The sequence below is a fragment of the Herpailurus yagouaroundi genome, unplaced genomic scaffold (genome assembly GCF_014898765.1).
Source record: "Herpailurus yagouaroundi ecotype Mexico unplaced genomic scaffold, PumYag 77, whole genome shotgun sequence".
Taxonomy (NCBI): Eukaryota; Metazoa; Chordata; class Mammalia; order Carnivora; family Felidae; genus Herpailurus; species Herpailurus yagouaroundi.
In genome coordinates this window covers 86,344,320-86,370,384 of record NW_024412388.1, presented here as the reverse complement: position 1 = coordinate 86,370,384, position 26,065 = coordinate 86,344,320, and the positions used below count along the sequence as shown (strand labels likewise).

Genomic DNA, 26,065 nt, shown 5'->3' with positions numbered 1-26,065 from the left:
TTTTTATATTATTTTTGCTTCCCTTCCCTTATGTTCATCCGTTTTGTCTCTTAAAGTCCTCATATGAGTGAAGTCATATGATTTTTGTCTTTCTCTGACTGACCAATTTCACTTAGCATAATACCCTCCAGTTCTATCCACGTAGTTGCAAATGGCAAGATTTCATTCTTTTTGATTGCTGAGTAATACTCCACTGTGTGTGTATATGTATATATATATATATATATATATATATATACACACACACACTACATCTTCTTCATCCATTCATCCATCGATGGACATTTGGGCTCTTTCCATACTTCAGCTATTGTTGACAGTGTTGCTATAAACATTGGGGTGCGTGTGTCCCTTCGAAAAAGCACACCCGTATCCCGTGGATAAATGCCTAGTAGTGCAATTGCTGGGTCGTAGAGTAGTTCTATTTCTACTTTTTTGAGGAACCTCCATACTGTGCAGAGTGGCTGCACCAGCTTGCATTCCCAAGTGATAAAATTTATATTCAGTCTGGGGCACCTGGCTGGCTCAGCTGGAGGAGCATGAGACGCCTGATCTCACGGTCAAGAGTTCAAGCCCCACATGAGGTGTAGTAATTACTTAAACAAATTTTTAAAACTCAATAAATAAATGGGGCGCCTGGGTGGCGCAGTCGGTTAAGCGTCCGACTTCAGCCAGGTCACGATCTCGCGGTTCGTGAGTTCGAGCCCCGCGTCAGGCTCTGGGCTGATGGCTCAGAGCCTGGAGCCTGTTTCCGATTCTGTGTCTCCCTCTCTCTCTGCCCCTCCCCCGTTCATGCTCTGTCTCTCTCTGTCCCAAAAATAAATAAAAAATGTTGAAAAAATATTAATTAAAAAAAAAAAAAAAAACCTCAATAAATAAATAAATAAATAAAATAAAATGTATATTCAATCTAATTATCCAATACTCAAATCTAATAGATTCAAAGGTTTTATCCTAAAAGCATTGTTACCTGGTCTTGCAGATACTCATCCACAGCACCACCATGTCTAAGATTTGCTAACAGCATTTCAGCAGCTTCAATTCCAACCTTGTCTGCATTTACACCTACAACAGACACAATGTAAAAACACACAACAAAGCACACCAATTATTAAGAATCAAAGATTTGAATTAATATATCTCAGTTAGAACTGGTATAACTTTTTTTAGGCGCCTACTCTGAACTCACCCAACCAACTCACCCAAGATTTTTAAATATATTTAATCTTCTGAGAGCTTAGCACATGCAAATGGTTTATATCTTTAAATGAACCTAGTGGAGGAAAAACCAGGCTGTATTTGGGCCTATTTTAAAAGTATTAATTATGGGGTCACCTGGGTGGCTCAGTCAGTTGAGTCGGTTGAGTTCAGTTGGTTGAAGTCGACTTCAGCTCATGGGTTCGAGCCCCACATTAGGCTCTGTGCCGCCAGCTCAGAGCCTGGAGCCTGCTTTGGATTATGTGTCTCCCTCTTTCTCTGCCCCCTCCCCTGTTCATACTCTGTCTCTCTCTTTCTCAAAAATAAATAAAAACATTAAAAAAATTTTTTTCATTAAAAAAAAGCTATAATCCTATAACGCTATGCCTGTCAAAATTTGAAATTTGCAATTTATACATGTTATAATTAGTCTGTAAGCAATCCATTAGAATTAAAGGGTATTTTTTAGAAGTCAGAGAATTATGTTTCATGTAAGGAAAAGCTGATAAAAATTCTCATATCAAATATTGTAAAATTTTATTCCCTTAAGATTTAAATAGGCATTACCTTATTTTGAAAATAATACAGAATACTTATCCCCACATCCCACTTCCTGCTTCTCCACACATGCCCCAAATCTTCATACAATGCTGAATACAAAATAAGTGTGTCAGAAGCAGTGGAATGTCAAATGATGCTTTTAAAGTATTTACTTTAAACTAAAAGAAGCCCCGGCTACAAATAAAAATGTCTTTCAAGGACATGTGGTTAATTTTTGTTCCTATTTTATATTTGGAAATTCATTTGATTATATGTATACCTTGGTAAGATTTCCCAGAAAAGTGGAATTTTCAAAATTTTAACTGTTTCTCATTACAGCAGTCATTATAATAAATTAACTATCTTTACAACATCAATCAGTCAAGTACATGACTGAATGAAGTAGCTTGGAACATGTGGTGTGAATCTCAACTTCTTGGGTAAACTAGGTTGCTTCTTCCAAATGGAAATGGAAATGGAAACGAAAATGGAAATGGAGATGGTAATACCTAAGTTGTAAAACTTGTTAAAGAAATTAGAGATAATACTTACAAAGCATATAATACCATGACTGGTTCAAAATAAGCTATTAATAATAACAGTTAATACTGAGTACCTACTATGTGTGTCCCGTACTAAGTAACAGGAACTGTTTCCTTTGCTAAGACAACATAAAAATACACTTCTAAAAATTTTTTTTTCAACGTTTATTTATTTTTGGGACAGAGAGAGACAGAGCATGAACGGGGGAGGGGCAGAGAGAGAGGGAGACACAGAATCGGAAACAGGCTCCAGGCTATGAGCCATCAGCCCAGAGCCTGACGCAGGGCTCGAACTCCCGGACCGCGAGATCGTGACCTGGCTGAAGTCGGACGCTTAACCGACTGCGCCACCCAGGCACCCCAAAAATACACTTCTATATTAGCAGAACCAGAGGATCAGTAGGTACTAAATTCTACAGTATAAGCTAGGACTTGAGAGACTCTCCAGGCTAATTCTCTCACTCAATAGATAAGTAAACTGGGGCAGTACAAAATTTTTACATCAAGCATTGTATTATTGAAAAATCAGATCAGAAAAGGGTTTGATTGGCAAAACCTATACTCAACATTTCAGTAGTTTTTTACTGTTGCAGTACAAAATACAAAGAAATGAAAGATGTAAGAACTTTAAAGGAAAAAAGAAACTCTAACAAATTACTTTTATTTGTAAATAATAGCATATTTTATATTGTCAAGTTAAAAGAATCTGTATGAAAATGATTCACATAAGATTTTATCAATGATATGAATGATCCATCAACATCAGACTAATTTTTTAATTTTTAAAATTTTTTTAAAGTTTATTTATTCTGAGAGTGAGACAGAGAGTGTGCATGTGCAGGGGGATAAGACTATCCCATCAGGCTCAGCACTATCAGTACAGAGCCCGACGTGGGGCTCAAACCCATGAACTGTGAGATTGTGACCTGAGCCGAAATCAAGAGTTGGATTCTTAATCAACTGAGCCACAAAGGCACCCCAGAAACTAATTATTTCAAAAATTCATTTATAATTGCAAACATATATAAAATTTAGAGACAAATATGTAAACCTTTCATGGAAAATATTACCAATTTTATTGAAAGGCATTTAAGGGGCGCCTGGGTGGCGCAGTCGGTTGAGCGTCCGACTTCAGCCAGGTCACGATCTCGCGGTCCGGGAGTTCGAGCCCCGCGTCAGGCTCTGGGCTGATGGCTCAGAGCCTGGAGCCTGTTTCCGATTCTGTGTCTCCCTCTCTCTCTGCCCCTCCCCCGTTCATGCTGTCTCTCTCTGTCCCAAAAATAAATAAACGTTGAAAAAAAAAATTAAAAAAAAAAATAGATAAGTAAACTAAGATCAAGATAGTTTTAGTGGCTGAAATAGTGACAAACATGACTCATCAGTTACAGGTTACTGCTTCTACCACAGATGACGTCATGGACAACTAGCCAATGTTACTTCTGGTAGTAACTCTTAGATGTTAGGATTCAGGGTCTGATAATTTTCTAGTTAATTTAAGTAAGAAATGAAAGGGGATAACGGAAGCTGACATTCTCTCTGATATCCTTAATATATATACTATCTAGACTAAGAGACAAGACCCCAAGCTGCTTTTACATTTGCTAATCCCATCTCATTTGACATCTGTGGCTGACAGGAAACAAGGGAGAGCACCAGCAGAAGCCAATCAGAGCAAGTATATTGCTCTATCACCTATTCCCTCCTACCATTATAATTCTAAAAATAAATGCTGTGCATTCTGAAACTGTGTTGTCCAAAGACAACTTCAAAGTAAAAGTGGTCTCAAATGACAAAGTAAGAAAAGTGTTGTTGGAATATGAGCAATTTTTTCAGGGCTGGTCAGCAAAGTTAATTCTAAGTATTGCTAATAACAAAGTAATGATTGATTTACAATCTCAGTGCGATATACCTAAAACTATCATCTACCCTGGCAAACTAACTCTACCTCCTATGTCACAAGTTGAAATGTTTCTAGGTACCCAAGGTAGAAATCTAGAAGGTCATTCTTCACATTGCCTTCCTCACTTCCCATATCCAACTGGCCATATCTATTCCCTCTCCTAATATTCTTGCATCAGTACTCACCTCTCTAGCCCCAATCACTGAATCCCTTTGTATAGGCCCTCATCATTTCTGACCTAAACAGCTGCAACAGTCTTGTCTTCCTGCCTCCAATAAGGTTTTCCTGTAATCAACCACATAGCTATCAGAATTACCTTTCCAAAGATCTGATATTACATTCCTCCTTAAAATCTTTAATGCTTTCAGGGTGCCTGGGTAGCTCAGTCAGTTAAACACCCAATTCTTGGTTTTGGCTCAGGTCATGATCTCACGGTTTGTGGGTTCAAGCCCCATGTCAGGCTCTGTGCTGACAGTGCAAAGACTACTTGGGATTCTCTCTCTCTCTCTCTCTCTCTCTCTCTCTCTCTCTCTCTGCCCCGCCCTTGCCTTCCCCCTCTCTCTCTGTGAAAATAAACTTAAAAAAAATTTTTTTTAATCTTAATGTCTTCATGACGAAACCCAAATTCCTTTATATGACCTGTCAACAAAGTCCTTCAAAATCTGGCCTCTGTCAACCTCTCTAACTTCATCTCCAGTTCCCTGCTCCAGACCCTACACTCATCATACATAGTTGTAGTTGCCCAAACACAGAACACTTGTTTTTGTCAGCACTGTCCTTTGTCCTTCCTCCTTAGCTCACTTTTTCATCTGGGTAATTTCTACTCATCTACAGAACATACTAGAGGATTGTTGAATGCAAGAAGCCAGATTTGGGGTCAACCAGCCCCCACAGGAGTATTAACTGTTCTTCCCCTGTGTTCCTATGATGCCCTGGAAATACCATGGTCTGTCTCCTCTACCAGACTAAGCCAGGAAACAGGACAGTGGCTCAGATATCTATGACCCTAGCATATAGTACTTGGCACATCTTGGTGCCCAATGAACTCATATTCCACCCAATGTCTGCCAAGCACTTATTACTTACACGGGCTCCCAGTCTCTGCTTTATATTTGGCATTATCTTTGCTTCCTCAAGTCCCCATAGATCCTGTATGCAGTAGCTCACTATCCACACTGATTCTTCACTGTCCCTAACAAGTAATTAGTGTACTCTAAATACGTATTTTTGATCACTACTTCCCAAACTTCATTGTACTTCAGAAATATGCAGTGAGCTTGTTAAAATATATCCTTGGGCTCAACTTCCAGAGATTCTAATTTGATAGGTATGGAATAAGTCCCAAAATGTGTTTTTCTAACAAACTCTCAGATGATGCTGATATGTTACTTGTCCACCAACCATAGTTTAAATAGCACAGTTTTAAATAGAATTCATTTAAGCCAGGTCAACTGGAGACATTAATTTTATTTATTCTATTATGGTGTTAAGATTTGATACCCATCTAGTATCTACATCTACCAAATGAGCAGAATAAGATTATCTGAATTTTTTTGTATTCAGCAATAATAATGTGGTAAAACGGCACAGCAAGGGTAAGCATCTTTTAAAGATCTACAAAGTAGGAATAAAGCAATCAACTACCACACAAACATCAAGAAATTCAACTAGAAGTCGCCTTGCCTCGATGGCAAAAGTAACTTCAAATATTAACAGTCAGAAGTATACACATCTCTCTTCTTCCAAATATGCTCAATCTTAACTACATTTCCCTTTCACAAAAATACTATTTTTTGAAATCACCAATGTAATAACTGATGCAGGGAAAAATCATCAATGGACACTAAAGCCCCTGGATGAAAGTTGTATAGGAATAAGATAATCGGATGGTATCAAAGTATTATCCCAGATGACTTACTACTTATAAAAAGAGAAAGAATTTATAGCAGACATACCTGGAGGATACTATTTAACCAAATGATCACAGTCACCTTTACCAATAAAGGACAAACTGACCTTATCACTAACCCTGTTGTGATACAATGGAATGTACATAGCCACCTATGCAATATTCCTACTAAAAATGTTTCATCTGAATATATCTAATCATGAGACAATCAGACAAGTCCAAATTGTGAGAAAATGGCCTGGACTTTTCAAAACGTGAATATCATGAAAGGGGGAAAAAAAGGTGATATTTTCTGTAGTAGAAAAGAAACTAAACAGAAATGATGACCAATTGCTGGGAGTGCTCCAAAAAAAAAAAAAAAATCCCCCATTGCTCTAAAAAGTATTTTGGAGGCAAGTGACTAGGTTGAATATAAAAGACAAATTCTTTGGGCATAAAAATGGTATCATGATTAGACAGGTATTGTTCTTTGGACATGCATGATGCAGTATTCAGGGGAGAGATATGGTATCTCCTACTTACACTGAAATAGTTCAGAAACATACACAACTTGTAGCTAACAGTTGACTACTGGTAAATCTAGGAGAACAGTGTATGGATGCTAATTAGTCATTCAACTTTCTTATCAGTTTGAAATTTTTCAAAGTATAAAGTTAGGAGAAATACTAAAAATTTAACTGACTCTAAAACAGAACCAGTTAATCGTATCCTTTTATACTTGTCATCTATCATGCTATAATGTTCTAATCCTGACAGGTAATTAAAAATTTTTACATTAGCACTGGGAACTGTGAACCCACTTCATTTATCTGTACCTCGTTTACCAAGCGATGATCCAGCAAACAAACAGCCAGTAGATGTCTCAGCAATAATGCTAAATAGGAAAAAAAAAAAAAAAAAAGGATTACTATCTATGCAATAAATATTCTAAAATTACATACAAATACAACCAGGGGAATAGTGATTATTAAATATGTAGAATCAGATCTACTTAGTAAACTGCAAAAGTGAAATTCTTCACACAGAGAGCAGGATGATTAGCACTCTCCATCTTCATCAGGGCATTAGTACCCTTCAGCTCATCTGACAAAAGTCACACTAGATTCTAATCCGTTCACAGGTAAGGAATGGCTCTCCTTGAAGTTACATCATTCACACTAAATGATACCATTTCTACTGTACTATAAAGTGTTTTATTATTATCTAAAGTGAAAAGGTCTTCCTACATGTTTGAATGTAAGTGACCAACTTAACGTAGACTGCTATATCCTTAGGATGGTATATATGAACCACAAAACTAGAACTTTTGATACACAGAAAATAAGGAGGAAGAACACTACCAAAAGTCATCACTCCCAAGAGAAGCAAAAGAAGAAGAAAGGGAGAAGAACTACAAAAACAACCAGAAAACAATGAACAAAATGGCAATAATTACATACCTATCAATAATTACAGTAGCCAATAGCAACTCAAGTGTCCATCAATAGATGAATGGGCAAAGAAGATGTGGTATACACAATGGAATATTACTCAACCATAAAAAGGAATGAGATCTTGCCATTTGCAACAACATGGATGGACCTAGAGGGTATTATGCTAAGTGAAATAAGTCAGATGAAGAAAGACAAATACCACATGATTTCACTTACATGTGGAATCTACAAAACAAACAAAAAGCACAAAAGACCCATAAATACAGAGACCAAATGGATGGTTGCTAGAGGGGAAGGGATAGGAGGATGGGCAAAATGGGTGAAGAGAAGCAAGAGATACAGGCTTCCAGTTGCAGAATGAATAAGTCACAGGGATAAAAGCCACAGCAAAGGGAATACAGTCAGTGGTATTGTAATAGCACTATAAGGTGACAGATGGAAGCTACCCTTGTTGTGAACAAAACATAACGTATTGTCAAATCACTACATTGTATACCTGAAACTAATGTAACATTGTGTGTCAACTATACTTCAATAATAAAAAAAAACAACTGTATTTCTACAGAAATTTTTGGTTTCATTTTACAGTTTTTAGATAGTAGTATCAAATGCAGAATGTTTAAATCTGCATTTAAAACCTTTAGTAGAAACTCCAAAAAAGAGACTTTCTATCCATAAGAGATACTCTCATACTTCAAAAACTCAATTAAAGCAGTCTTAAATTTGGGGTACAGTCAGTGGAGCATGCAACTCTTAATCTCAGAGTTGTGAGTTCGAACTCCAAGTTCGGTGTAAAGATTACTTAACAATGAAATCTTTAGGGGCACCTGGGTGGCTCAGTCAGTTAAGTGTCCGACTCTTGATTTCAGCTCAGGTCAAGCCCTGCGTCAGGCTCTGCACTAACAGCACAGAGCCTGCTTGGGATTCTCTCTCCCTTTCTCTTTGTCCCTTCCCCACTTGCATGCGTGCATGCGTGCATACTCTCTCCCTCAAAATAAATAAATTCATGAAAAAGTAACTTAAAAAAAAAGCATTTTTATATTAAATCAACAACCTGTAATTAAATAATATAATGTTTTCTTTTAAATTTGTTTTAACGTTTATTTATTATTGAGAGACAGAGAGACACAGAGCATGAGCAGGGGAGGGGCCGAGAGATGGAGAGACACAGAATCTGAAGCAGGATCCAGGCTCTGAGCTGTCAGCACAGAGCCTGACACGGGGCTCAAACCCACAAACCGTGAGATCATGACCTGAGCCGAAGTTGGGACACTTAACCAACTGAGCCACCCAGGCACCCCTATAATTTTTTCTAAATAGACCTTTGCCATATCTAATATTTACATGTACATGGACTTCACATTTGAAGTACAGAAAAACAACTAGAAATATTTCTCTCAGGATCAGCTTCAAAGGGTAACTTCTGATTAGCTTAAACATTTAAGTTCTCTTAAATGTTAAGAGAAATGTTAACAGCAAAAGGGCTCTTACAATGTAATAAAAGGCAAACCATCCTCAGGAAAAAAAAATCCAGAATAAAATAATCATCTTAATTCATCACAGTACTGGTTTGGGTAGGACTATCCTTAAAAATGTGCCTTTTTAAAACTGTAAAACTTAAACAAAAGAACTACAAATATTTAATTTAAACAGGATAATTACTTCAGAGCTCTCAATCAGTATCCAGGAAAAAGTACATTGTCTTACATTATCCCATTTCCATTGCCAAAGGCTTGGTCTTTAGGTTCCTGAACAGGCTGGATGTTAACATACAGATCCCTAATCTCCTTTCTGATGCATCTTACAGCTGCCGCCGCCATATCTTTTGCCACCTATTTTGGCAAGACAGAAAAAGAGAGTAAAATAAGGATTATTTTGAGTTGTTTTCAAGCCTTCAAAGACACATACAGTAATGAATATCTCTTACAGGGATTAAGAAAAAGCTTGATCTTCAAGTGTAACACATAAGTTCAGGGGAAAGTTTTAATTAAAAGATTTATTAAAAAATTAAGTGCTCTGAGGCACCTGGGTGGCTTAGTCAGTCAAGCATCTGACTTCAGCTCAGGTCATGATCTCGCGGTTCATGAGTTCAAGCCCCACATCGGGCTTGCTGCTATCAGCTGTCAGAAAAGAGCCCACTTCAGAACCTCTGTCCCCCACTCTCTCTCTGCCCCTCCACTGCTCACATGCTCGCTTGCACTCTCTCTCCAAAAATAAATAAAACATTAAAAAAATTAAGTGCTTTTGGGGTGCCTGGCCTGTTCAGTTCATAGAGCATGTGACTCTTGATCTCAGGGTTCTAAGTTTTAGCCCCATGCTGGGTGTAGAAATTACTTAAAACTAAAATCATAAAAAAAAATATTAAGTACTTTCAATAATTTCAAAATTTAGATGATATAATACTTACCAAGACCCACATACACTTCTAGACAACTTACTTTAAATGGCAAAACACCAGCAACAAAAGCTCTTCCATATATCTTAGTCACAGAGCCACGGTCCGTTAAATTTATTGGGTTCAACTGTTTAACAGGTGACATTCGGACAATCACTTCACCACCTCCTTTTGGGTAGTAGCCCCTACAAAGAGTATGACAAATACTCACATAAACTTATTATATGACAAAAATACAGCTCAACATTTACAATAAAATAACACATGAATTATATCCAAACATACAACTCGTGTTTGAAATTTCCAAGCAACATTTTAGATCTGTGCTGTCCAATATGGTAGCCACAAACTACATGTGACTATTTAAATTTGAATTAAATTTAAAACTCAGCTTCCCAGTTGCACTAGCCACATTTCAAGTGCTCAACAGTCTTATGTGGCTAGTGGCTACCTTACTGAACAGATAGGGAACATACCCATCAATGAAGAGAAATTCTTTTTGACAGTGCTGTTTTAGAATATAAACTCCTTAATGGCAGGAGTTTGTCTATTTTCTTCCTGCAATATTCCAGTGCCTAAAACAATGTCTGATACGTAGGAGATACTCAATAAAATACGATGAATATTAAGTCAACACAAACAAAATTTTAACTCAAATATTTAGTGTCACTTATTCTATAGAAGAGGATGGGAACATACAGATGAGAGTAACTGCTCCTATTTGCAAGGAGCTCCCTCATCTGGTAGAGAGATGGCTCTACATATAACTTACTGGAACACAAGTCAGGCTGTAAAAAAGACTACAAGAGGGATGCAAATATGAATTCCAACTGAGACACACTCATGGACAATTCACACAAGAAATTACAGGTTAAATTTTAAAAAAATATAGGATTTCCAGTTTTTAGGAGAGCAGGGAAGGAAAAACATGAACAAAGACATGAAAGCCCAAGGCACAAAGTAAGTTTAAAGAATAGTAAGCAATCATATTAACATATTAATACATGGAGGACAGGGGCACCTGGGTGGCTTAGCTGGTTGAGTGTCCAACTCCTAATTTCAGCTCAGGTCATAATCCCAGGGTCATGGGATCAAGCCGTGAGTCAGGCTCATCCTGAGCGTTGGAGCCTGCTTAAGATTTTTTCTCTCTTTCTTTCTGCCCCTACCCCCTGCCCCCACTCATGCTCACTCTCTCTGTCTTCCAAAAAAAGAAAAAAAGAACACATGGAGAAGGTGGAATGAAGTTAGAAAGGTCAACTGCAACAGGACTGCAGCACACTTAAATGCCACACCAAGAAATCTGGCCTTGTTATTATGTGGCAGAAGGGAAGCCTTGAAGGGAAATAACCTGAAAGTCCAATGGGCTTCTTAGGGAAACAATTCTGGTTGCACCGTGGGAAGAATCCCTTTTATGACCCTGCAGTGCCTAGTCCAGTTGTCTGCGCATAGAAAGTATTCAATCTGTGCTGAACATGAACAACACTAGGTATGAAGGTCCCTCAGTGTAGCAATTCCCTTGAAAATATTTCTCCGAAGAAACAAGCAAATACCATATATATCTGCTTTCAAGTCCCCATGCGCCTGCTGCTTACTCTTTTTAAGCCATAAAACATAATTATTTTCTACAAGAAGTAGTGGGTTCCAGAATAATTCTCTAAGGTCTAAGCTTCCCACTATCTTTAGCACAAATAGTGGGTCAAAGGGCTAACAAATAAGTAACTTACCTCATTTTAATATCACAATTAAATTGGAAACCAAATTTTTCCACAATTGGTTTGAAAACCTGGAAAATCAGTTTATTGTTACGTTAACCACAAATATTCACTGATTCAACAAGTATTAAACAGTATTATTAAACAAAAGTGTTCTGCACTGAGCTGACAAGAAGGTATTACAGATAAACACTGATATAAAAATGTGTAGGGTAGTTCTATTTCTCAAATAAAATAACTGACATGTAAATTAAAATTAAAATTTTAACATTTAATTAATCAGGGTTCTGCAAGTCTATCTAATGAAAAAAATACCAGAACTCACGATCCTTGATCCCAGTGGTTATTTTACTCCACAGGACAGTATTTCCTAACTAATCCTTTGCAATATAATACATAAGAAATTAGGGGATTTTGATAAACAGCATTCCATTCTGCTTTCTCAATTTTTTTATACTTTGAAATTTCACTGCATATTCAAGGTTTTATCCTCATTTTTTCCATTTAACATTATAAACAAAAGCCTTTTCCTGACATCATAAAATTCTTCCTAAACAGTATTTGAATAACTGTATGGAATTCTAGCATAATTTACTGAGCCATTCCCCAAGTGTTCACTTGCATAATTATATATATTATATAATGATGATTATAGTATATAATGCTCTGCTCAAATACCTTTAACATTTATCTTTGGCTGCATTCTGTAACACTTAATTAGGGTCATTTCCTTGAAGTGGAATTATTAGGTGAAGAGAGACTAACTTTCATTATACACCCTATTAAATTGAATTCTAAAAGATTATACCATCTATTAAAATGGCAAAAAAATTAAATTAAATATCAAGTTCTGTGAAGACGCAGAATAGTTGAAACTCTTATACTAGTGCTGGTGAAAATGCAGAACAATGCAGCCACTTTGGAAGCCAAAACAATTTGGCAATCTGTCATAAAATTAGATCTATACTTACTATTACCAGCAACACCTCTCCTTGGTAATTACCCAAAAGAAATGAAAACTTATATTCACCGAAAAAACCTGTATGTAAAAGTTTATACAGACTTTATTCATATTGCCAGAAACTGGAAACACCCCAAATGTCCTTCAACAGATGAATGGATGAAGAAACTGGGACATCCGTATAATAGAATACTACTTCTCTTTTATTGCTAAAACAAGTGACATTGATGAATCTCAAACAAATTATGGTAAGTGGGGGGAAAAAAACAGGCTCAAAAGGCTACATACAGTATTACTCCTACATACGGTGTTCTGAAAAAAAGACAAAACCAAGACAGAAGATAGATGAGTAGTTGCCAAGAACTGGGGCATAGGGACTGATTACAAAGGCGTCTGAGGTAATTTCTTACGGTAATTCTGTATCTTGATTGTGGTGGCTGGTTCACAACCATATGTCAAAAATCACAGAACTTTACACTAAAAAGGTGTATTTTACTATAAATAATTATACCTCAATAAATCTGGAGGAAAAGAAAGATGATACCACTTCTCTCTCCTACTAAGTATGCCAACACTGAGTGTCATCATTTTGAAAATTTATAGTCAAAATATGGTATTTAATTTTTTATAGTTTATCTAACATGGATCTACCTCTTAACAAATTTTAAAAAAAATTTTTTTTTTCAACGTTTATTTATTTTTGGGACAGAGAGAGACAGAGCATGAACAGGGGAGGGGCAGAGAGAGAGGGAGACACAGAATCGGAAACAGGCTCCAGGCTCTGAGCCATCAGCCCAGAGCCCGACGCGGGGCTCGAACTCACGGACCGCGAGATCGTGACCTGGCTGAAGTCGGACGCTTAACCGACTGCGCCACCCAGGCGCCCAACCTCTTAACAAATTTTTAAATGCAGTATATCCTATTGTTGACTATAGGTACATGTTGTACAGCTCTCTAGAGCTTATTCATCTCGCTTAACTGAAATTTTATGCCTGTTGATTAGTAACTCCCCATTGCCCTCTTCCCTCTACCCTATTCTACCCTTTGATTTTATGAATTTGATTACTTTAGATACCTTATACAAGTGGAATCATGCCAGTATTTGTCTTCATGTGACTGGTTATTTCACTTAGCATAATGTCCTCAAGGTTCATTCATGTTGTCACATACTCTAGAATGTCTTTTTTAAGGCTGAATAGTATTCCACTGTATGTATAAGCCACATTTTCTTTATCTATTCATCCATCAACAGACATTTAGGTTGTTTTCTCATCTTAGCTATTATGAATAGTGCTGCAATGAACACGGAAATGCTAATATCTCTTCAAGATCCTGAAGATAATCCCACTCAAAGGTGGGATATCTGGATTATATGGTAGTTTTGTTTTTAATTTTTTGAGGAACCTCCACACTGTCTTCCATAATGTCTGCACCATTTTGCATTCCCACTAATACTGTGCGAGGGTTCCAATTTCTCCGCATCCTCCTCAATTCTTGTCAAACGCATGTTTAATTTTTGTTTTGAAGTTTTTCTTCCAAAACATAATTCCTGTATTTATAAAATGACTGATTTATATAATAAGTAATGTAATTCATGCAACAATTACACTTGAGGTTTTAAAAGAATTCACTATGAGCACTGTTCCAAGATACAACACAAAATCTAAAGTAAACACAATCTCTTACCTTCTCCCACAACAGAACTACACACCATAAAGAAATAAACAGGCATACACAGAAACCACTCAGGATATATCTCAATAGAGAATGGAAATTCAGAAGAATACATGAGATCATCTTTAGTTCATCAATAACAACACAAGCCCTTACCATGGCTGTGTAATCAATCTGTGGTGCCATTTCAGCATTAGTTCCACCTTTTAAACGAAGTTCTGATGGAGAAGCAGCAAAGAGAACACAGGGCATTGAGACCTGCATCAAGAGGCACACACTCCTAAGGAGAACACAAAACAGGCTTCAATGAATTTTCTTTTCAAAGTCTTAAGATCATGGTATTACTACACAGCATCATTCGCTGAGGCACAGACAACTGGGAAGGCAGGTGTATACCCAAGTCTAAAGTTAAAAAATACCCCATTAAAAAAAGAGGGGGGCGGTGCACCTGGCTGGCTCAGTCAGTACAGCATGCAACAACTCTTGATCTTGGGGTTATGAGTCTGAGCCCCACGCTGGGTGTAGAACTTACTTTAAAAAAAAAAAACACCACCACCCCAGGAACTGAATGATAAAATCCTGAATCTTAAAGAAAGACAGTATTTTATAGGAGAAGGAACTGGCCTTGAATGATCAGCAAATCTGGGTTTGAATCAAACATTAGTTGTATGATCTTTCTTTAATTTACAAAGTAAAAAAAGATTTTTTTTAAATGACACCATTTTTATAATATTTTTAAAAATTTTTTTTAATGTTTTTATTTATTTTTTTTTTTTGAAGGCAAGAGAGAGACAGAGCATGAGCAGGGGAGGAGCAGAGAGAGAAGGAGACACAGAATTCGAAGCAGGCTCCAGGCTCTAAGCTGTCAGCACAGAGCCTGATGCAGGGCTTAACTCACAAACTGTGAGATCATGACCTGAGCCAAAGTCAGACGCTCAACTGACTGAGCCACCCAGGTGCCCCAATTTTTATAACATTTTCATAAAAGGATTCTTGAAAGTACAATTTATGAAAATGTATTTAATGCAAAGTCTAAAAACACACCAGAGGAAATAGGGTCAATTAAATTGTAATAACATTCATACAGTGACAGTCACACACACAAAGTCAAGGTCTAGAAATACTTAAATAATTTTATTTGAATCTCTACCATGCACAAGGCATTGTTCCAAATATCAAGTTAAGATACAGATCCTACCATCATGGAGTTTATGATATGATAGGATAACATTTCACAAAGACTGACAGCTGAATATTTTACATGGAAATAAGTTTAAAGGAAGTAATCTTTGCTGTAACTCACCTCTGTTTGCTCATTCTAATAAAATAATGTGAGAAGTCATGAGACATAATTATAGAATATATTTTATAAAATGAAACACTTGGTCAGATTTTCTAAATGAGCTGTCACACTCATATATAGCATAGATAGACATAGATGAAGCATAGATTAGACATACGCTCTAATACAAAAAGACTTAACTTTCTTATAGTAACAATGCATATGTACTGAAATAAACAGTTTCTATAAGTGACAATGCATTTCACTAATTTAGTAAAGATTTACTGACTGCATAATGTGGTAGATATCATAAGAGAAAATGTATACAATATAATCCCTGTTCTCAAGGAGTTAAGCCTAGGAGCAAGTGAAAAAACTAGAAAATGTTTAGTTTACAATAAACTGTAAGGTTAAAACTACTAAACTTCTCAGTGTTTATTCCCTCTGAGGAACCCAACATTTAAATGTTCTCCCTACTCCCCTGATAAAATCAGATTCTAAGAATAGTACAGAAAATCTTAATTTTAGGAATAGGAAATTGCAAAAACAAAGGTAGACAGTAGAGAAAACACATGGTACTGTAATCACAGTTAAGGGTAAAAATGTTAGAAAGTGAAGAAGTAAGATAAGTTTTCTTGCCAGGAAAAAGCTGGTTTTAGTCTCCTAAACTGAGCTGGACTCACAACTTTAAACTCATCTCTCTTACAGTCTATTAGATTAGAAGTCAAAAGGCCTACATTCTAATTCTAGTTGTGTCTCTGACTCCATCACCTTGGGTACATCACTTAATACCATTCTCTCATTCACTAAGTGGAGGAAGGATTGGAAATACATGGTTTCTAATTTCCCTCTTGCAGCTTCAAAATTTTACAATTCTATTTTAGTTCATTTTTAGATAGTTGGTTAACTATAATCCCCTTTCCCTTTTCTGTACAGGATAATACCCAAAATAATATGCTGACTATAAAGAAAGATACCTCAAAATTCCTTAATCCCCTTAGAAAGTTGTCATTTGGCAAACCTTGCCTTGGGCCTGGCAGCAGGTCACTTTTCACAGAGGTCTATTCACAGCATTACTCAAGTATCAATTATCACTAAATATTTTCATAAACTAAAATAATAAAAATCTATTAAAACAGTTTCTGAAACAAACTGGCATCAGGTTTCCATTACTAGTTCCTATTTTATCAAATTTCCTAGTGAATGGATAGGATTTTGGTAAAAAGATATGGTTTACAACAACAATCAGCCAAATAACTCAGAAAACACAAAAGTGCTCTCTATGTTTTGTTGATAAAAGGAAGAATTCCTGGAAAAGGATAAAGGCTCAATTTAATTGTTAAATATCTATTTTTGCAAAGGGGGAAAAAAACCCAAGATCAAACCTACAAATTTCTAAACAAGGTAGCATAAGTTATCTATTAAAAGACAACAAGGGGTGCCTGGGTGGCTCAGTTGGCTAAGCGTCCGACTTCGGCTCAGGTCATGATCTCACGGTTCATGGGTTGGAGCCCTGCATTGGGCTCTGTGCTGACAGCTCAGAGCCTGGAGCCAGTTTCAGATTCTGTGTCTCCTCTCTCCATACCCCTCCCTCACTCGCGCTCTGTCTCCCTCTGCCTCAAAAATAAATAAACATTAAAAAAAAAGACAACAAAAATACTTAGACTAAAAGTAGAATATGACTCATAATTAGCTGTAAGCCAAGAACTAAATATGCTACATACAATGCAAAAACTATTACTACAATGCATAAAAATTAAGTCGTTTTCAGATATTCAGTTTCTGAATAATAAAAAGAAACAAATATGCTATACTATGCACATAAGAAAATTCTAGATATAATAACAGCTATCCAAAACTACACAAAGTGTAACCCTGGAAGGTTACTGTTTTCTCCATTTAAAATGTGGGGAAAACGGACGCCTGGGGGGCTCAGTTGGTTAAGCGTCCAACTTCGGCTCAGGTCATGATCTCGCAGTTAGTGAGTTCAAGCCCCACATCAGGCTCTGTGCTGGACAGTTCAGAGCCTGGAGCTTGCTGCGGATTCTGGGTCTCCCTCTCTCTCTGCCCCTCCCCTGCTCGTGCTCTCTCTGTCTCAGAAATAAACATTAAAAAAATATTTTTTAAATGTGGGGAAACGAAAGCTCAAAGGTTAAGCAACTTGTCTAGTAAGTGGTAGTACCTGCATGTGAATCCAGGTCTAGCTCCAAAGCCCATATTTAAATGGAATATAAGTGACACATACCCTGCTGTCTTGGTATCTGCTGTGTGGACTCCACCTTTAATCTTCTCCGGTGTAAACATTATTTCTGTTGAGCCGATTTCTGCCCCCTCCAGTTGCCCATCACACAAATCTCGAATCATTTCCAGTCCAGATAAATGTTGAGGCCTTCAGGTCATAATACTGCATCAAAACGTGTGCATTCAGACTGCCTATATCCCCACATTTTATGACCCATTTATAAAACTGCAATGGCCATGGGGCGCCTGGGTGGCGCAGTCGGTTAGGCGTCCGACTTCAGCCAGGTCACGATCTCGCGGTCCGGGAGTTCGAGCCCCGCGTCAGGCTCTGGGCTGATGGCTCGGAGCCTGGAGCCTGTTTCCGATTCTGTGTCTCCCTCTCTCTCTGCCCCTCCCCCGTTCATGCTCTGTCTCTCTCTGTCCCAAAAATAAATAAACGTTAAAAAAAAAAAAAATTTAAAAAAAAAAAAAAAAAAAAAACTGCAATGGCCAGAAAAGAGCAAGGTCTAACCACAACAAGTGCCATATCTTCAGTGTCAGAGCTTCTTTTGGGTTTTTATGTACCTAGCTAGACTGCCTGCTAGTAGGCATCTTTTAGGGGTCCTTCCAGACCACTTATTTTAGCTAAAACACATATGCTGATACATTGTTGCGAATGAGAAGTGTGCAAAGAGGAAAACTGATAAAACTAAATGCCGCCAATCTCACTTGCATGTCATTCAATAATCTATAGTACCTGTTACAGGCTGAATTATGTTCTTCCAAAATTCTTCTATTGAAGTCCTAACCCCTACTGCCTCAGAATGTGAGTGTAATTGGAGTCAGGGCCTTTAAAGAGATGATTATGTTAAAGAGAGACAATCTGGGGGCTCCTGGCTGGTTCAGATAGTACAGTATGTGACTCTTGATCTCAGGGTTGTAAGTTTGAGCCCCATGATGGGTATAGGAATTACTTAAAAATAAAATCTTAAAAAAATTAAAAAGAGTTAGGGTAAGCCCTAATCTATTCTCTGTGGTATGTTTATAAAAAGAGGAGATTACCACATACAAAGACAGCAGAGGTACACATGCCCATAGGATGCCCACGTAAAGAGGCAGCAAGAGAGAGGCCATCTCCAAGCCAAGGAGAGAAACCTGAAAAGAATCTTCCCGGAAACCAGGAAACCACCCCTGCCACCACCTTGATCTTGGACCTGCAGGCTCCAGAACCATGAGAAAAATAAATTTCTGTTGTTTAGGCCACCCAGTCTGGTATTTTGTCATGGCAGCTCTAGCAAACTAATAAATTCACTGCTGCAAACGACTGCTGTGACTAAGGGAATGAATGTGCACATATATCAATAATTGCCTTTTAATAATTTCAAAATGAAATGTGGATAAAAGAACACTCTAAGAGATTGCTGATCTATTACAATGCCCAAAGGAATCAGTTTGGCGTCAACCTGGGTCCCCTTCTAACAGGAGCACATACCTGAAATTTAGCTAGTGGCACGCCTAGCTTCCCAGACGGAAGAAACAAGGTCAAATGTTAAGGTTTTTCCCTGTCCACAACTAATAATTCTGGCTGTATTCATAGCTTCTTAGAGGTCTTAAGGAAAGCTAGAATAACATCTCAGGGCCCTTTCCTGAGCTATGATTCTAAAATAAGCAGGTTAAAAAGTGGGATTTTCTCTGGCCAAGCAGGCTGTTCTGCCCTGATCCATCTTGCCGGCTGGCTGCTCCAAGTTCTCCAGGTACTCGGAATGCCCGATGACGCGGGAAAACATTTTAAAAGATAACGCATCAGGAAGCGAGAGAACTCTAGCCATATGGCGAAAACATGGCCTATTTTCTCAACTTGCCCCTTGAGGCTTTCCAGATTGCACAGCCCTGGTTATGGCTAACCGTCCAGGCCTGAGCATGCTCCCCCCGGGACCCTGAGGCCCGGCTACACATTCCTCAACCTTAGGACGAGGATCTTCCAAGCATCACCACCCGGGCTCCCGATTCCCCAGCGCCAAAGTCCGATCAAACCCCAGACCCCAAGGACTGCAGCCCGCCCCCCATCCCCTCCCCCCCTTCAGCCCCTCCGCCCCTCCAGCCACACCGCCAGTCCCCTAGCCCTGCGCCCGCCCAGCCGCATCTCCCAGTCCCGCGGCTCCGCCCCCCAGCGCCCCCGATTTACCTGAGGCCTGGCGTACTGCGGCCGGCTCGAATTTTCTGCACCCGCAAGGGGAGGCCCAAAAGACAGCTCAGGGCTGTAGACACCCTCAGGATCTGGCCGCCCTGCCAGGGGTGCGGGTGGGAGAGGAGAGCGAGAACATCAGACAAGAACGCTCTCCTTCCCAGCCTGGGTTGCAGGGTCACCGGCCTTGCCTCGGGCCCCGTACTCACCCCTTCCATGATCCCGCCATCCACCTCCACCCGCTGCCCGGCCATTGGGAGCGTCCTGGGGCCCGGCCCGCAGCGACAAAGCCTCCGCCCGAGTAGGAGGAAGAAGAGACGCTCGCTCCGGCACCGCAGCTCTGAAACCCCCGTCCCCGCCGGGGGCCGCGGGGGTCTAGCGGAAGCGCTAAAGCAGCGCCCGCTCTCGGAAAACCGGAGGCAGCGGAAACGAACCCCGGCACTCAGTGTCCAGAACCCGGGATCTCCCTGCCCAGCGGCAGTGCGCGTGCGCGCCACGCGGTGGTTAAAAGAGGCGGTGCCAAACCCATTCAGTCAAATCCCACGCTCTCCCGAGAAGGCCTGGCGGCCCCGGAGGCACCCTGGGGCTTGGTAGGAAATGTGCGGGTTGAGGACTGGAGCCCCGAATACAGCAAAACATGGAGATTGAAGAAAGCCTACGTTTCAACTCAAACTGGATTCTCCAGTTGTCTCTCAGCCTTTGCAAACATCTGTGCTTATGTCTGTTTTCTCCAGGATGCTGCTGTATCCAGAGCTGGAGACATTTAGAGCTGAAGATGTAAGAAAGGTCTGCATTGCAGGGTCCTTCTCTCTGGTCGCGTTTGCCTCTCTGCAGCCTGTTCTTCGATACCCATGAGCCTGTGATTACTCACAAGGGGGCTGGTGTGGGTACGTGGGTGTAGCAGTAGTAGTAGTACTAGTAATAATAGTATTCGTTTTCTCTTGTGAAACACGATTAATTCGGGGGTGGGTGGAAAAGGGAAGAATCAGAATCAGTAATATAATGACCTAAAAAGCCAGTTATGGTGCCTTGTCCAAGAGTAAGGGCAAGTTCATGACTCCCGAGAACAGTGCAACTAACACCATTCACCTTAGGCCATGGCAGAAACAATAGTCCGCTTCTTGATCCTGCCTGTGGCTCAATTCCAGCAATAACAGTATCATATACTATGCAAGCCTCTAGGTAAGCAAAGAGTAAGGCACTTTCAACCATGAACTTATTGGAGGTGTATTTGAGACACTGAGAAGTAATAATTACAATGTCATCCTCAATAATAATATAAATGATATTTAACATATTATCAATCTTACAGCTAAGTGGGGAGGACAGAAATTAGAATATGATAGAGCATAACAGACAACTTTTTTTTAATGTTTTATTTTGAGAGTAAGAGTGGGAGAGGCGGAGAGAGAAAGAATCCCAGGTAGGCTTCATGCTGGAAGAGCAGCGCCTGATGTTGGGGCTGGATCTCACCACCGTGAGGTCATGACCTGAGTCAGACTCGAAAGTCAGAGGTTTAACTGACTGAGCCACCCAGGCGCCCCACAGACAACATTTATTGAGCATTTATTTGGGTGCCACTGCATGCATTCACAACCTGTTGAAGTACTACTATTTTTACCTCTGTTTTCCGGTGCATTTATTAAACAATTTGCTACAAGTCCTCACAGTTGTTAACTAGAAGACTGGGTATGAACCTAGTGATCTGATGTAAACACCCTTGTCTACTAACCCTAACAATTTGTGTCTACTACTTTTGTGACAGAGACATTCTGGGGACACATATTCCATGTATTTAACCTAATCTGGGACATTGCAATATGAGGGACTTGCCACAAAATATTAATCAGGGAAGTACTAATACCTGCATTTTAGATTGTTGGCTTTGGCAATATATGGAGGGTAAAATAGGGCTAAGAACCTGACGAGAAAAATGACAAGGGTGTAATAATCTAGGCAAGAGATAATAAGAATTTAAAGGAAGGCAGTAGCGGTGGGAATGGGATAGAAAAGCTCTACTCCTATTTGACATCTTAGATCCTATTGCAGGAGCTTAACCTTCTCAGAATCCTTGGCCTTCTTTCTTCATTTCTAACTTTGCTATGAAATCCTAACTGTGATCCATTTCTCTGATTCCAGCTACTTCCAGTGGTAGGAGGAAGTAAACAAGATGGTAAAACTAGCCAGGCAAGAGTAAATAATAATAAGCATTTAGGTAATGCTTTCATATACATTTTCTGTGTTCATGTTCACCACAATTAGAAATTGAGACCTAGGGAATCAAAGTGACATGCCAAAGTGACAGACGTAACAAATAAGTGGTAGAGTTGGGTTAGATCCTGGGTATTTGCAATTATCTACGGAGAAAAGACATTTAAGCTGAAAACAAATTCCTCAACAGAACAATGGAAATAAAAAAGACAATGGATTGGGGTGCCTGGCTGGCTCAGTTGGGTAGAGCGTGTGACTCTTGATCTCAGGGTTGTGAATTTAAGCCTCATGTTGGGCATAGAGCTTACATAAAAATTAAAAAAATAATAAAAAAAACCCAGTCATACCTTCAGAATGCTGACAGAAAATAACCATCAACATAGAATTGAGTCCCCAGCAAAATTATTGTTCAGAAAGAAAAATTACCTCAAAGAGAAAGTCTGACATATAAGAAGGAAAGACAAACAAAAAAATTGTAAACATGTCAATTTTCTAAAAAAAAAACATTACATGAAATAACACCAGACAGGGGTGCCTGGGTGGCTCAGTCAGTTAAGTGTTCAACTTCAGCTCAGTCAGTTAAGTGTTCAACTTCAGCTCAGGTCATGATCTCACAGTTTGTGGGTTCAAGCCTCACGATGGGCTCTATACTGACTGCTCAGAGCCTGGAGCCTGCTTCGGATTCTGTGTCTCCCTCTCTCTGCTCCTCCCCTGCTCATGCTGTGACCCTCTGACCCTCTCTCTCTCTCCCTCTCTCTCTCTCTCTCTCTCTCTCTCTCTCTTTCACTATCACTCTCTCTCAAAAATAAATAAAACATTTAAAAAAATTTTTTTAAAAATCACACCAGACAACAAAAGGGTGTAAGTCAAGAGGTGGATGGAGGCACAGAATTCTAAGGTCTCCTTTGGGCATAGAGTTAAAACATAAATTGATTTAAGACTTCAAGATAAGTATGCAAGCTAAAATTTCAAGAGTAATCAATAAAGTAACATTGTGTATAACTTCTAAATCAGCTGAAAGGAAGAATGAACTAAGGAAAGATACACTTCAATTTTTAAAAAAGAAAAAAAAAACGCTTAGATCAGCATAAAAAAGCAGGAAATAAAGAAAGCACTAAGGCAATAAAGTAGAAATAATTTCATATATACAATTAATAGAAGTGAAACTATAAAGTAATTTTCTGGTTGAAAGCCAGAGATTATAATTTTAATAAAAAATATTCCCATTTACAAGAGATACACTTAAAATATTAAGGATCATTAAAAGTTGAAAAAAAAAAGATGGAAAAGATGCACCAGATAAATACCAACTAAAAGAGTGCTGATATAGCTATATTGATGATAAATTAGACTTTAAGCATTATCATTGACAAAAAAAATCACTACAAAATAAAAGGTTGAATTCACTAGGAAAATATAAATATTCAAAACTTTGTGTGCCCTAGATCAAGCAGATGAAAATTTAGAAAAGATAAGGATGATTTGAACAAAACAACTAATAAGCTTGATTTAATGGCAGTTATGTATTAGATACATATATATTTCAATATATATTCTTCAATCAATTATTATAGATTACATATTTTCTTACAGAACTCCTGAAACATAAAAAATGACTAAGTCGCAAAGCAAATCTAAACAATGTCCAAAGATTTTCTACCATACAGGTGACATTCCCAAACCAAAATGGAATTTCATTAGAAAGTCATTCCAAAGAAGACAAGCAAAACAAGCAAAAAACACATGTTTACAAATTTACAAACACTTGTAATTAAATCATGGATAAAAGAAGAAATGTTAATAGAAAAATGTTAAAGTAGTTAAGAGTGACCCAAAATGAAAGATCTACATATTAAAATCTAAGGAATGCAATGAAACCAGTACTTCAAAAGAATTTTTTTCATTAAATATTACTATTAGAATACAAGAGAGGCTGAAAGTTGACTTAAGTCGAAAAAAAGAATTAGAAAGTAAGTCCAAAAACCCAATAACCCAGTTAAGAATGGGCAGAAGACATGAATAGACAGTTTTCCAAAGAAGACCTCCGGGTATATGGCTAACAGATATATGAAGAGATGCTTAACATCCCTCATTATCAGGGAAATACAAATCAAAATGATGATGAGGTACCACCTCACACCTGTCAAAATGGCTACAGTTAACAACACGTGAAACAACAGGTGTTGGCAAGGATGTGGAGAAAAGAGAACCCTCTTACATTGCTGGTAGGAATGCAAACTGGTGCAGCCACTTTGGAAAACAGTATGGAGTTTCCTCAAAAATTAAAAATAGAACTACCCTGGGGCGCCTGGGTGGCTCAGTTGGTTAAGCGTCCAACTTCAGCTCAGGTCTTGATCTTGCGGTTTGTGAGTTCCAGCCCCGCATCAGGCTTTGTGCTGACAGCTCAGAGCCTGGAGCCTGTTTTGGATTCTGTGTTTCCCTCTGTCTCTGCCCCTCCCACTCTGTCTCTGCCCCTCCCACTCTGTCTCTGCCCACTCGCACTCTGTGTCTCTCTCAAAAATAAATATTAAAAAAATTAAAAAAAAAAAAGAACTGGGGCGCCTGGGTGGCGCAGTCGGTTAAGCGTCCGACTTCAGCCAGGTCACGATCTCGCGGTCCGTGAGTTCGAGCCCCGCATCGGGCTCTGGGCTGATGGCTCAGGGCCTGGAGCCTGTTTCCGATTCTGTGTCTCCCTCTCTCTCTGCCCCTCCCCCGTTCATGCTCTGTCTCTCTCTGTCCCAAAAATAAATAAACGTTGAAAAAAAAAATTAAAAAAAAAAAAAAAAAAAAAAGAACTACCCTGCAGTCCAGTAATTGCACTAGTAGGTATTTACCCAAAGGATACCAAAATATAGATTCAAAGGGGTACATGCACCCCAATGTTTACAGCACCATTATAAACAATAGCCAAACTATGGAAAAAGCCCCAATGTTCATCAACTGATGAATGGATAAAGAAGATGTGGTGTATATATATATATACATACATATATATATATATATATATACAACAGGATATTACTCAACCATAAAAAAGAATGAAATCTTGCCATTTGCAACAACGTGGATGGAGCTAGAGTATATTATGCTAAGCAAAATAAGTCAGTCAGAGAAAGACACATACCATATGGTTTCCCTCATATGTGTAAATTTAAGAACCAAAACAGATGAACATATGGAAAGGGAGGAAAAAAGGAAAAAAGATTCTTAAAGATCGAGAACAAACTGAAGGTTGATGGAGGGACATTGTTGGGGGATTAAGGAAGCTAGATGGGTGATTAAGGATGTCACTTGTTATAATGAGCACTGGGTGTTCTATGTAAGTGATGAATCACTGAATTCTACTCCTGAAACCAATATTGCACTGTATGTTAACTAACTAGAATTTAAGTAAATATTTGAAAAGAAAAAAAATAAAAGAATAAAGAAAAAGAAAATAAGTACTAAGAAAGTAGAAAGGAGTTAATAAAGATAAAAGCACAAAGCAAAACATTACAAAATAAACGTCATTCTTTAAAAGAACTTAGGGGCGCCTGGGTGGCTCAGTCAGTTAAGCATCGATTTCAGCTCAGGTCATGATCTCACAGTTTGTGCGTTCAAGTCCCGTGTGGGGCTCTATGCAGACAGCTCAGAGCTTGGAGCCTGCTTCAAATTCTGTGTGTGTCTCTCTCTCTTCTCCTCCCTTGCTCATGCTCTGTCTCTCAAAAATAAATAAATGTTTAAAAATAGAATAAAATAAATAAAAGAACTGATAAAATTGACAAACTTCTAATAAGACTGCTCAAAAAAGAAAGTACAAATACACAATATTTTAAAAGAAAAGGGGGCACCTGTGTGGTTCAGTTGGTAGAGCATCTGACTCTTGATCTCAGGGTTGTGAGTTCAAGCCCCACATTGGGTGTGG

General features: G+C 38.6%; 1 protein-coding gene across 2 annotated transcripts in view; it reads right to left on the bottom strand.

Moving 5' to 3' along the window:
- RTCA (RNA 3'-terminal phosphate cyclase) overlaps positions 1–20,425 on the bottom strand; it is a 26,780-nt gene extending 6,355 nt beyond the window's left edge. The window contains exons 1-9 of one of the 2 annotated variants that reach the window (XM_040471098.1): positions 20,160–20,425; positions 19,951–20,051; positions 17,791–17,934; positions 14,420–14,543; positions 11,641–11,699; positions 9,960–10,101; positions 9,229–9,353; positions 6,904–6,962; positions 971–1,065 (exon numbers count right to left, since the gene is read on the bottom strand). In XM_040471098.1, the coding sequence (XP_040327032.1) occupies positions 971–1,065; positions 6,904–6,962; positions 9,229–9,353; positions 9,960–10,101; positions 11,641–11,699; positions 14,420–14,543; positions 17,791–17,934; positions 19,951–20,051; positions 20,160–20,204 (894 nt within the window). In that variant the 5' untranslated portion in view covers positions 20,205–20,425. Of the gene's footprint in view, positions 1–970; positions 1,066–6,903; positions 6,963–9,228; positions 9,354–9,959; positions 10,102–11,640; positions 11,700–14,419; positions 14,544–17,790; positions 17,950–19,950; positions 20,052–20,159 lie in introns of those variants that run through there. The other variant, XM_040471099.1, reaches the window with a different exon arrangement.
- Positions 20,426–26,065: the final 5,640 nt, after the last annotated feature.